A 14,657-nucleotide genomic window follows, 5' to 3' on the forward strand; every position below is an offset into this window, starting at 1 on the left:
ACCCCCTGCCAAGAAGGATCCCACCCCTGCCAGGACAGGATCCACCACCCCCTGCCAAGGACAGATACCAACCCCCTGCCATGGAAGGATCCCACCACCCCCTGCCAAGGAAGGATCCACACCCCCTGCCATGAAGGATCCCCCACCCCCTGCCAAGGAGGATCCACCACTCCCTGCCATGGAAAGGATCCACCACCCCCTGCCAAGGAAGGATCCACCACTCCCTGCCAAGGAAGGATCCACCACCCTCTGCCAAGGAAGGATCCACCACCCCCTGCCAAGGAAGGATCCACCACCCCCTGCCAAGGAATGATCCACCACTCCCTGCCAAGCGCCATGCCCACAAACACACTTTACTCTCAGGAGATGTACCAGACAGAGACAAATACATGATGCACTGAACCTTTAGAAGACAAATCCAAAGAATAAAAAGTGTGTGTGTGTATGTGCGCATGTTCAACTTCCTCTCTGAATCCAATTAAAGAGTTATTACAACTGGAGAGCAGAGAGGCATCAAAATCCTCCTCCGTTTCCCTTAATAATACCCTGTCAGAGAGACTTTCAATTTCCTCAATCAGGGATGAATTCCTTCCCTATTTTGTCTTGTTTTAATTAACTTAATAGTACTGCAGTAGTACTAACAAGAGAACACAGGGCAACACTGGAGATTGATAGACAGAGTTAGAGGGGGATGAACGGGGATGAAGAGGGGGAGCAGCAACAATAAGTACCTCTCCCAACGCCTCGTAGCGTTTCTGATTCCACCTGTGGAGATCCTCTCGGGCGTTGAACACAAACGCCTCCCCTGTCGTGGTGTGCCTCAACTGGCCCTCTGATAGGCAGACAGACAGAGAAAGGGAGCGAGACGAACAAAGAGAGAGGCAGACACAGGGAGACAGACAGTGAGACAGACAGTGAAACAGAGGGAGGGAGAGAGACATCGTGTTAATCTAGTCCTACTCATTGGGACTGAATGAAAACCCTCTCCAGGGGGTGTAGTAGAGAAACTTCTGTCAGTACCTCAAGTCTTTTTGTATCAGGTCAGGGGTTAATCTGGCAAACTACTGAAACATAATTTATGAATTGAAAAATCTTCAAAGAATAAAACAGGTTTCCAATTCATGGGTTGAATATCAATTAATCAATCACGATATCCATTAAAACAGAATTGACCCCATCAAGTTTTTGCATTTAGCTGAGGCTGGAACAAGGGTTTGAAATTATAACTTTGGACCAAATCTTCGGCTCCCCAAAGAAAGAGAACACTGAACGCCGCTGTTCAAACTGACTACCGCTTAATTATGACAGGAAAGATAATGACGGTGTGAGGAGCAGAGCAGCAGTAGGAGGAAAAAATGCCGTGCTTGTTAGGTTTCTACCTCCGTATGGACATGCTGAAGTAGTTCCGCCTGTCAAAAGAAGCAAACTAGCTTTGACCTTCAGTTCAGACGGAGGCCTTGCTTTTCTGCGCCTCTCTCCCTTCATGCAATTAAAGAGTTTGGCTGCCATTCCCCCATCTGGCAGGTACAAGGCCCGCGGATGCAGAGCCCTCTTCCAGTCACGACTTCAACGGCCTTCTGGGACGTCTGGCAGCCGAGGCCCAGACAGCTGGTGTGGCGTTAACTCGCTCTCCCTCCCTCTCTTTCCTCCCTTCTCTCTCTCCCTGTTTCTCACCCTGGCCTCATCACATGCCTCCGTAGCCCTGTCCACCTGAGATCTGAGAGGGGGCGTTGGGTGTCAGTCGGACCACCACAACTGTTCCTCACGCTGCCTTGGAGGCTGGGCTTTGGGTGGCAGCCAATCAACCGTCACTCTCACTGACCCTGGTCACTCACCCCACCCACCACCACCACTCTGCCTAGCCAGTGAGGAGCGGCACGGTGCCATATGTGTGTGAGGGTTAAAACGTTAGGAAATGCACTACGGCCATAGAGATATTCATTGTTTCCATGGGAGAACTTTTAACACCTGTGGTTATTACAGCCCATGTTCATTTGACAATAACACAACAAGCACATAATAAAGTGATGAGGGAGAGCAATTCAAGACTACGAGCATTTTTTTAAAACTAAACAATTATCACTGCATCTGTTAAATGCCTGCAAATACAGTGCTTAACAATGATGACATCTATCATTCTGTTAACACTAACAACTATGCTACATTCTGATAAATATATCATTCTGTTAACAACGACATCTCTATTCATTCTGTGACACTGTAACAAAACCATCTACCATTTACTGTTGACACTGTAACAAAACCATCTACCATTATGTGTGACACTGTAACAAAACCATCTACCATTATGTTGACACTGTAACAAAACATTATCATTCTTTGACACTGAACAAACCATCTCATTATCGTTACACTGTAACAAAACCATCTATCATTCTGTTGACACTGTAACATAAACCATCTACCATTATGTTGACACTGTAACAAACCATCTACCATTTGTTGACACTGTAACAAAACATCTATCATTCTGTTGACACTTACAAAAACATCTACCATTATGTTGACACTGTAACAAAACCATCTACCATTATGTTGACACTGTAACAAACCATCTACCATTCTGTTGACACTGTAACAAACCAAACTCTACCATTTTTTGACACTGTAACAAACACATCTACCATTCTGTGACACTGTGTAACAAAACCATCTCCATTTGTTGACACGTAACAAACCATTCTATCCATTCTGTTGACACTGTAACAAACCATCTATCATTCTATCAAACACTATTGTACAAACCATTATCCTTCTGTGACACTGTAACAAACATCTACCATTATGTTGACACTGGTAACAAACATCTATCATTCTTGACACTGTAACAAAACCATCTACCATTATTCGTTTTGACACTTTGTAACATAACCATCTATCATTATGTTGACACTGTAACAAAACCATCTACCATTATTGTTTGACACTGTAACAAAACCATCTATCATTCTGTTGACACGAACACAACTCATCTATCATTCTGTTGACACTGTAAAAAACCATCATCATTTGTTACACTGTAACAAACATCTACCATTCTGTTGACACTGTAACAAAAACCATCTACCATTCTGTTGACACTGTAACAAAACCATCTACCATTTTGTTGACACTGTAACTAAACCATCTACCATTCTGTTGACACTGTAACAAAACCATCTTACCATTCTGTAACACGTAACAAAACCATCTACCATTCTGTTGACACTGTAACAAAACCATCTATCATTTGTTGACACTGTAACAAAACCATCTATCATTTCTGTTGACACTTGTAACAAACCATATATCATTCTGTGACACTAACAAAACCATCTATCATTCTGTTGACACTAACAACTATCTTCATTCTGTTGATCACTGTAACAAAACCATCTATCATTCTGTTACACTGTAAAAACATCTATCATTCTGTTGACACGTGTAACAACACATCTACATTCATGTTTACACTGTAACAAAACCATCTATCATTCTGTTGACACTGTAACAAAACCATCTACCTTCTGTTGACACTAACAAAACATCTATCATTCTGTTGACACTGTAACAAAACCATCTATCATTCTGTTGACACTGTAAACAAAACATCTACCATTTGTGTAACACTGTAACAAAAACCATCTATCATTCTGTTGACACTTAACAAAAACCATCTATTCATAATTTTGTTGACACTGTAACAAACCATCTATCATTCTTCAACACGCTTACTGACTGTTATGTGGCCACTACATTAATATCATTTCGTTGACGTTTACTAGATGTTTATACACTATTCTTCACGAACCCGTTTATACTATTCTATTACCGTTGTTTGTTTATCTCAAACCGTTGATGAAGACACGACTCATGCGAAGAACCCTAGTGGGTATTCATATCATGTTGATCTCTGTAAATAAACTCAAAAGTTTCATCATTTTTGTGACATGTAACAAAACCATCTATCATTCTGTTACACATGTTAACACCTATCTATCATTCTTGACACTAACCAAAACCATCTCATTATTGACACTTGTAACAAATACCATCTATTCATTCTTTACACTGTAACAAAACATCTACTCATTCTGTTTGACACTTCGTAACAAACCATCTATCATTCTGTTTGGACACTGTAACAAAACCATCTATCATTCTGTTACACTGTGAACCAAAACCATCGTACCATTATTTGACACTGTAACCAAAAACCATCTATCATTCTGTTGACACGCTTAACATAACCATCTATTCTTCTGTCTGACACTTGTGTTAACACAAAACCATCTATCATTCTGTCATTCGACACTTAACACAACCATTATCATTCTGTTTGAACAGCTTGGTAACATAAACCTCTACCATTTGTATTGACACGTAACCAAAACCATCTATCATTCTGTTGCACCGTTAACAAAACCATCTTATATTTCTAGTCGAACACTAACAAAACCATCTATTCATTCTGTTGGAACTGTAACAAAACCATCATTCCTTAGCTGTTGACACTAACAAAAACATCTATCATCAATTAAAAACCCATTCTGTTGACACTGGTAACAAACCATCGTATCCATTACTGTTGACACTGTAACAAAACCATCCTAACTCATTATGTTGACCACTGTACCAAAAACTATCTATCATTTGGACATACTGTAACAAAACCATTCTTCTACATTATGTTATTGACAGTAACAAACCATTCTACCATTATGTTGACACGTAAACCAAAAACCACTCTACCATTATTTGTTGACACTGTAACACACAAAAACCATTCACCATTATGGACACGTGTTGGTAACACAACCATCTATTCACCATTATGATGACACTCTGTGATACACAAAACAATTCTACCTTATGTTGACACTTGTAACAAAACCATCTATCATTCTGTGGACCACTGTAACAAAAACCATCTATCATTTGTTAACACTAACAAAAACCATCTATCGCATTCTGTTGACACTGTTAACAAAACCATCACATTTTACACGTGAACAAAACATTCTACCATTTTGTTACACTGTAACAAAACCAATCTACCATTCTGTTGAACACTGTAACAAAACCATTCTACCATTTTGTTGACCACTGTAACAAACCATCTATCATTCTGTTGACACTGTAAACAAAACCATCTACCATTCTGTTGACACTGTAACCAAAACCATCTTACCATTTTGTTGACCACGCTAAACCAAAACCCAGGTCAACCATTCTGTTGACACTGTAACAAAACCATCTACCAGTTTGTTGACACTGGTAAACCAAAAACCATCTACCATTCTGTTAACACTGTAACAACCTATCTATTCATTCTTTGACACTGTAACAAAACCATATATTCCAATTCTGTTACACGTTTAACCAAAACCATTCTATCATTCTGTTGACACTAACAACTATCTACTATCCATGTGGACACTGTAACATAACCATCGGTCATTATGTTGACACGTAACAAAACCATCTACCATTTTGTTGACACTGTAACAAAACCATGTATCCTTTCTGTTTACACTGCTAACAAAACCATCTACCATTCTGTGACACTGTAAACAAAACCATCTATCATTCTGTTGACAAACTAACAAAAACCATCTATCATTATGTTACAACTGTAACAAAACCATTCTACCATTCTGTTGACACTGTAACAAAACCATCTACCATTTTGTTGACACTGTTAACAAAACCATCTACCATTCTTCTTGACACTTTAACAAAACCATCTACCATTTTGTTGACACTAACAAACCATCTACCATCTGTTGACACTGTAACAAAACCAATCTACCATTTTTGACACTGTAACAAAACCATCTACCATTCTATCAACACTGTAACAAAAACATCTACCATTATGTTGACACTAACAAAAACCATCTATCATTCTATCAACACTGTAACAAAACCATCTACCATTAGTTGACACCTGTAACAAAAACCATCTACCATTATGTTTGAACACTGTAACAAAACCATCTATACTTCTGTTGACACTAACAAAACCATCTACCATTATTGGCACTGTAACAATACCATCTATCATTCTGTTGACACTGTAACAAAACCATCTATCATTCTGTTAAACACTAACGAAAAACCATCTATCATTCTGTTGACACTGTAACAAAAAACCATCTACCATTCAGGTGACCACTGGTTAACAAAACCATCTACCATTTTTGTGACACCTGTAACAAAACCATCTACCATTATGTTGACACTGTAACAAAACCATTCTACCATTTTGTTGAACACATGTAACAAAAACCAGTATCCTTCTGTTGACACTGTAACAAAACCATCTACCATTTTGTGACACTGTAACAAAAACCATCTACCATTATGTTACACTGTAACAAAACCATCTACCATTCTGTAACACTGTAACAACTATCTATCATTCTGTTGACACCTGTCGACAAAACCATCTATCATTCTGTTGACACTGTAACAAAACCATCTACCATTATGTTGACACTTAACAAAACCATCTATCATTCTGTTACACTGTAACAAAACCATCTATCATTCTGTTGACACTAACAACTATCTACTATCATGTTGACACTGTAACATAACCATCATCATTATGGTGACACCTTAACAAAACCATCTATCATTCTGTTAACACTGTAACAACTATCTATCATCTGTTGACACTGTAACAAAACCATCTACCATTATGTTGACACTGTAACAAAAACCATCTATCATTCTGTTGACACTGTAACAAAACCATCTACCATTCTGTTGACACTGTAACAAAAAACCATCTCATCATTCTGTTGACACTTAACAAAACCATCTATCATTCTGTTGACAACATGTAAAACAAAACCAATTATACCATTATGTTTGACACTGTAAAAAACCATCTACTCATTCTGTTGACACTGTAACATACCATTCTATCATTTTCTGTTGACACTGTAACAAAACCATCTGATCATTCTGTTGACACTGGTAAACAAAAACCATCTATCCATTCTGTTGACACTGTAACATAACCATCTGACCATTATGTTGACACTGTAACAAAACATCTATCATTCGTTGGACGACCTTAAACAAAACCATCTATTCATTCTATCAACCACGGCTAACAAAACCATGTATCCTTCTGTTGACACTGTAACAAAACCATCTATCCTGCTGTTGACACTAACAAAACCATCTATCATTCTATCAACACTGTAACAAAACCATGTATCCTTCTGTTGACACTGTAACAAAACCATGTATCCTTCTGTTGACACTGTAACAAAACCATCTATCATTTTGTTAACACTGTAACAACTATCTATCATTCTGTTGACACTGTAACAAAACCATCTATCCTGCTGTTGACACGGCAACATATCAAAGAACAAAACAGTTTTAAATGTAATTGTGACCTCTAAGACTGCAAAACCCATAAAGCTAAAATACTCAAAGTATACGTACTTAACCGAAATAGCCGGAGGGTCTCATACTTTCTCAATTATTCCGCAACGGCAAACCCGGCAAAAAATAATAATCTATTATGCATACACAGTGGGGCGAGAAGTGAGCTATTAAACAGTAGCACTTAACAGAAGGAAGAGTGGATCCTAATGAAACCCTACATGCAAGGTGTGTGTGTCTCAAATCAAATCTTATTTGTCATATGCTTTGTAAACAACAGGTGCAGACTAACAGTGAATTGCTAACTTATGGGCCATTCCCAACAATGCAGAAAATAATTATATGACCATGTAATGAATTAAACATTTAGGAGGCTTTATACAACTGATACATGTATGTTAATTATAAAGATGAGGGCTTCATCACAGTAGCCCTCCTGTTTTTCTTTACTAGAAATCCAAGGTTATGTATACCTAGAGTGCCTTCAGAAAGTATTCACACCCCTCATTCCACATTTTGTTGTGTTACAGCCTGAATTTAATATGGACTAAGGCCAGATGTTGTGTCAATGTCCTACACACAATACCCCGTAATGTCAAAGTGAAATTGTAGTTACTCCACATTACTAACCTAAATGACAGAGTGAAAAGAAAGAAGCCTGTACAGAATACAAGTATCCCAAAACATGCATCCTTTTTGGAATAAGGTACTAAAGTAAAGCTGCACATTTTGCTGAAAGAATGTCCTGAATACAAAGGAGAAGTGCTCACTAACAGGAATGTAAACCAATTTGTGCACAACATTTGTGAGAAATAAGCTTTTTGTGTGTATGGAAAGTATCTGGGATCTTTTATTCAGCTCATGAGGACCAACACACTTTATATGCTGCGTTTATATTCTTGTTCACTATACAATCCAGGAGTGCAAAGCTCTTATAGACTTACTCAGAAAGACTCACTGCTGTAATCACTGCCAAAGGTGTTCTAACATGTATTGACTCAGGGGTGTGAATACTTATATAAATCAGAAACAGTATTTCTGTATTTCCTTTTCAATACATTTGTAAAAATGTCTAAAAACATGTTTTCACTTTGTCATTATGGGGTACTGTGTGTAGATGGGTGAGAAACAAAATCAATTTAATCCATTTTGAATTCAGGCTGTAACACAACAAACTGTGCAATAAGTCAAGGGGTATGAATACTTTCTGAAGGCACTGTAATTAAGTGTGTGTGTGTGCACTTGGGTGTGTGCACTTGTGTGTGTATGAGAGTTCAGCTCCATCGCCTCCACAACACAGCCTCTCAGAGGAATAGTTTTTCTCAAAATTTCTCCCCTTTTTCTGGCATAATTAGCATGCAGTTCTCAATTCTGGAGCGTAATAGGTGTACATAACCTTGGATTTCCAGTCATGAAAAACCGGAGGGCTACTGTGACGAAGTCATCATCTTTATAATTAAGATACCGGTTTCAATTGTATACAGCCTCTTAAATATGGTCATATTTTTTACACTATTTAGACGTAGGCTAACTTGGGTGTTGGTGAAGAATACCCTCCAGTCATGGCAGCACTGAGCTATCTCCGCACTGAGCCGGAGGGGCTTTATATAGAAATGATATTCTTGGAGAGTGAAGAAGACACCCAAGGCAGGCTCCTCAGCCGTGGCAGCCCGGGCCTGTTCTTAAGGGCAGCAAGGCTATGCAAATCCTCCGTCAGATTGAGTGCAAGGCTGAGTAGGTTACTGACAGGCCGTAGAGTACACAACATGTCTTCCTCAGGACAGCCACATAGCCAGCCAGCAGAGGCTGTCACACAGAGAAAGAGAGAGGGAGAGAGGGAGAGAGAGAGAGAAGTGCAGGAGTGAGAGAAAGGGCAGGAGAGAGAAAGAAAGAGACAAAAGCAGTGCAGGACAGAGGGAGAGGGAGAGAGCAGAAGAGAGAGAGAGATGGAGGAATCCGAGACAGGTTCTCTAATACGGGTCTCAAAATGAGGATGATTTCCTGTGCATTCAAATGATGCAGAATCTTTTCAATTCCGAGATTGTACAAATAATTTAGCTAAACATGTAATGTTAAATAGAAATGATATGACTTACGCTCGTTGAAAGTGTACTCAAACTCTTCAAGCGTCTTGGGGAAAGTGAGTGGAGGTTCGTCCTTCTTCATTAGTTCGTCTAAGTCTATTCTTGACAACAAGTCTGCGCCAGGTGTGGGGAGGGAAACAGAGAATCAATATTAGCAACATTTACACTCAGAACCTGCTGAAACACAGAGGCAGTCATAAAGGATAAAGGCCTAGCCTCATCTCTTGCTTCATGTTTTGTTTTTATGGATCCCAACACTTCCAGTTACTGTGACTTGAACTCAGTGACAATTGTTGCTGGGAAGACTATGTTGGTTTAGCAGAATGAAACAAATAAAATAGGCTAAGGCTATGTATTCACATTTACAGTGTTGTAGTAATGTTTCCTCTTAGTACAGTTTCATAATATATAACAACTAATTTGGCAAATTACAGAAGGAAACAAACCTAGGCTATTGCAGAGTGCTTGGACATGGTTAGAAGTCATAACAAAAAAATACATTAAAAAGAGGCAATTTGCAATTGCTACATACCCTACCGGTCAAAAGTTTTAGAACACCTACTCATTCAAGAGTATTTCTTTATTTTTACTATTTTCTACATTATAGAATAGTAGTGAAGACATCAAAACTATTAAATAACACATTTGGAATCATGTAGTAACCAAAAAAAGTGATAAACAAATCAAAATGTATTTTCAAATAGCCACCCTTTGCCTTGACAGCTTTGCACACGCTTGGCATTCTCTCAACCAGTTTCATGAGGTAGTCACCTGGAATGCATTTCATATTAACAGGTGTTCCTTCTTAAAAAGTTCATTTGAGGAATTTCTTTCCTTCTTAATGCGTTTGAGCCAGTCAGTTTTGTGACAAGGTAGGGGTGGTATACAGAAGATAGCTCTATTTGGTAAAATAAGTCCATATTATGGCAAGAACAGCTCAAATAAGCAAAGAATAATGAAAATGTAAACCAAACACTGTATAGCCTCAAAGCATGGTTAAAATGACACAAAACAAAAATATAAACGCAACACGTAAAGTGTGTTATATCCCTGTTAGTGAGCATTTCTTCTTTGCTAAAATAATCCATCTACCTGACAGGTGTGGCATATCAAGAAGCTGATTAAACAGCATGATCATTACACAGGTGCACCTTGTGCTGGGGACAATAAAAGGCCACTCTAAAATGTGCAGTTCTGTCACACAACACAATGCCACAGATGTCTCATGTTTTGAGGGAGCTTGCAATTGGCTTGCTGAGTGCAGGAATGTCTACCAGAGGTATTGCCAGATAATTTAATGTTAATTTCTCTACCATAAGCCACCTCAAACATAATTTTAGAGAATTTGGCACTACGTCCAACCGGCATCACAACCGCAGACCACGTGTATGGCGTTGTGTAGGCGAGTGGTTTGCTGATGTTAACGATGTCAACAGAGTGCCCCATGGTGGCGGTGGGGTATGGGCAGGCATAAGTTACAGACAATGAACACAATTACATTTTTTCGATGCCGATTTGAATGCACAGAGATACCATGACGAGATCCTAAGGCCCATTGTCGTGCCATTCATCTGGTGCCATCACCACTTTCAGCATGATAATGCACGGACCCATGTCTCAAGGATCTGTACACAATTCCTGGAAGTTGAAAATGTCCCAGTTCTTCCATGGCCTGCATACTCAGCAGACATGTCAGCCATTAAGCATGTTTGGGATGCTCTGGATCGACATGTACGACAGCATGTTCCAGTTCCTGCCAATATCCAGCAACTTCGCACCGCCATTGAAAAGGAGTGGGACAACATTCCACAGGCAATTGGTGGACACACCAGATACTGACTGGTTTTCTGATCCACACCCCTACCTTTTTTGTATCTGTGACCAAAAGATGCATATCTGTATTCTCAGTAATGTGAAATACATAGATTAGGGCCTAATGAATTGATTTCAATTGACTGTATTCCTTATATGAACTGTAACTCATTGAAATCTTTGAAATTGTTGCATGTTGTGTTAATTATTTTTGTTCAGTATATAATTCTGATATCTGGGATGGTCAGTCCTTGCATCCATAGCTCTGTCTATGAATTTGAGAGTGGTTACATTTCTCCACCTTAATCTCTCAGCTGTTAACCAAAACAGAAGTGGGGTCCCCGATTTGTTATTGTTTGAACTGAAGATTCACCATTCAACACTCTTCAGAGCTGTTCCATATGAATTGAATAAATATGTTTAGCCTACATGAGGAAAAGAGGGGAAAGCATCCTAAATACTAAATTCAAACATAGGCAGTGCGTGTCCCATCTTTACTGGAACCTGTGGAAAGACAAAGGGGATATGCAGAGAAAAAAGACAGTAGCCTATAGGCTAGAGATTGAGAGGGCAAAGCACATTTCTCCCTTTAGCAGGATCAGACTATATATAGTCCTTCCTACTCTCAAAAACTAGAGTCCTCTCTGCAAAAAAATGTCTAGGTGACAGACAGTCGGAGAACTGTTCACCAGTCTTCAATGGCCCTTGTGACAGACAACACAACGGACACCAAGAAAAACAAGTTGGCTAGCTTACATTTACTTTCAGTACTATACAAACCCATAATCACACTCAACTGGGCCGCCCCCAGGTGGTGAGGGTAGGTAACAACATCTCCACCCCGCTGATCCTCAAAACTGGGGCCCCACAAGGGTGCGTTCTGAGCCCTCTCCTGTACTCCCTGTTCACCCACGACTGCGTGGCCATGCACGCCTCCAACTCAATCATCAAGTTTGCGGATGACACTACAGTGGTAGGCTTGATTACCAACAACGACGAGACGGCCTACAGGGAGGAGGTGAAGGCCCTCGGAGTGTGGTGTCAGGAAAATAACCTCACACTCAACGTCAACAAAACAAAGGAGATGATTGTGGACTTCAGGAAACAGCAGAGGGAGCACCCCCCTATCCACATCGACGGGTCAGTAGTGGGAAGGTGGAAAGTTTTAAGTTCCTCGGTGTACACATCACGGACAAACTGAATTGGTCCACCCACACAGACAGCGTTGTGAAGAAGGCGCAGCAGCGCCTCTTCAACCTCAGGAGGCTGAAGAAATTCGGCTTGTCACCAAAAGCACTCACAAACTTCTACAGATGCACAATCGAGAGCATCCTGTCGGGCTGTATCACCGCCTGGTACGGCAACTGCTCCGCCCACAACCGTAAGGCTCTCCAGAGGGTAGTGAGGTCTGCAGAACGCATCACCGGGGCAAACTACCTGCCCTCCAGGACACCTACACCACCCGATGTCACAGGAAGGCCATAAAGATCATCAAGGACAACAACCACCCAAGCCACTGCCTGTTCACCCCGCTATCATCCAGAAGGCGAGGTCAGTACAGGTGCATCAAAGCAGGACCGAGAGACTGAAAAACAGCTTCTATCTCAAGGCCATCAGACTGTTAAACAGCCACCACTAACATTTAGCGGCCGCTGCCAACATACTGACTCAACTCCAGCCACTTTAAAAATGGGAATTGATGGAAATATGTAAAAATTTACCACTAGCCACTTTAAACAATGCCACTTAATATAATGTTTACATACCCTACATTACCCATCTCATATGTATATGTATATACTGTACTCTATATCATCTACTGCATCTTGCCATCTTATAGTAATACATGTACCACTAGCCACTTTAAACTATGCCACTTTATGTTTACATACCCTACAGTACTCATCTCATATGTATATACCGTACTCTATACATCTTACTGCATCTTGCCTATGCCGTTCTGTACCATCACTCATTCATATATCTTTATGTACATATTCTTTATCCCTTTACACTTGTGTGTATAAGGTAGTAGTTGTGGAATTGTTAGGTTAGATTACTTGTTGTTATTACTGCATTGTCAGAACTAGAAGCACAAGCATTTCGCTACACTCGCATTAACATCTGCTAACCATGTGTATGTGACTAATAAAATTTGATTTGATTTGAACTGTACTAGGAAGCCAAGACCAGCTAGCTAGTTGCTTACCTTTCAGTGCAGTTGTTTTCTCTTTATCCTCCTGGCCAGGAATCTGGGCCATAGTTATCCACAAAATAAAAGTGCAGGGTCGAGTAAGCATGGATTTTCTGTTCTTGTGGATCAGTGCATGTCATTCTACATGGAAGGGAACAGAACATGGGGCGCCCACTTTATATATATTGTTTTTTAAAACACTAACTAGTTACAATGTAACATGAACAACTACATTGTTTGTATTTTAAAGATAGGTACATTACTAGTGAAGGCAGGACATTAATTTGTGATAATAGTTACAAGGAATGAATACATACAATAATGCTGAAGGAATCATATACATTTTAAATAGTTATCAAGATAACTACACAGAGAACAACAGTTCCCCTAGCTTACTATTTAATTTGTGGCATTTCTTGACACCACTGTCGTAACCACACTGCATGGTGTGGTATCCAACATAACTACCATTTGGTCACCGTATAGCCTAATTCAATGAGGCTAAGTAGTTCACCTGCTATGGGTTGCAGAAGCATGCAACTGCAAAGGAAAGTTATGGCAAATATCATGTAGCTAGCTAACTTCGGAAATAACAGGCGCTGACATTTTAGTAAATTACTGTAGCTAGTTATGAATATGCAAGCACTTGCGTGCAAGAGGCAGAGGTATCCAAACAACCTAAACCCAGAGACAGGGAGTGTGCATGCACACACGTGAAGCATGCACACACGTGAAGCCACCTCCAGGAGCAAAGCGTTCGTTTCACACGTGTGCATGGCAGTTATTAACGTCAGTGACATTTTATTTTACAATCATGCAATTTGCTTGAATCACATACCAACACGTAACAAGCAAATGTCCAAATAACAATCATCCAACATCCACTGACACTGCCTCCTTAAAATGTACAAAACAGAAAGGAATCTTAGAAATGGAAGCTTCCGGGTTACCGAGACAACCGCCTGGAAGGAATATTTAAAGAGACAACTCCACCCACCAAGGCACGTCACATTGGAAGAATGAAGTACAACATTACAGACTTTCGACTCTCCCAACCTATGCCCGCACGGTCCCGCACCCACCGTCCCACCACCATCCCTACAACAAGGTTTTCAAGAGTGCAGTGCCTTCAGAAAGTATTCACACCTCTTGGCTTTTTC

The 14,657-nt window shown here is 40.0% G+C and overlaps 1 protein-coding gene across 1 annotated transcript in view; it reads right to left on the reverse strand.

Moving 5' to 3' along the window:
• The window catches only part of LOC112071055 (cotranscriptional regulator ARB2A homolog), a 40,999-nt gene extending 26,563 nt beyond the window's left edge, over positions 1–14,436 (reverse strand). The window contains exons 1-4 of the mRNA XM_070439233.1: positions 14,336–14,436; positions 13,513–13,638; positions 9,504–9,605; positions 732–832 (exon numbers count right to left, since the gene is read on the reverse strand). Coding sequence (XP_070295334.1) covers positions 732–832; positions 9,504–9,605; positions 13,513–13,603 — 294 coding nt within the window. The 5' untranslated portion in view covers positions 13,604–13,638; positions 14,336–14,436. The remainder of the gene's footprint in view (positions 1–731; positions 833–9,503; positions 9,606–13,512; positions 13,639–14,335) is intronic.
• Positions 14,437–14,657: the final 221 nt, after the last annotated feature.

This window comes from Salvelinus sp. IW2-2015, unplaced genomic scaffold (assembly GCF_002910315.2).
Source record: "Salvelinus sp. IW2-2015 unplaced genomic scaffold, ASM291031v2 Un_scaffold1503, whole genome shotgun sequence".
Lineage (NCBI taxonomy): Eukaryota > Metazoa > Chordata > Actinopteri > Salmoniformes > Salmonidae > Salvelinus > Salvelinus sp. IW2-2015.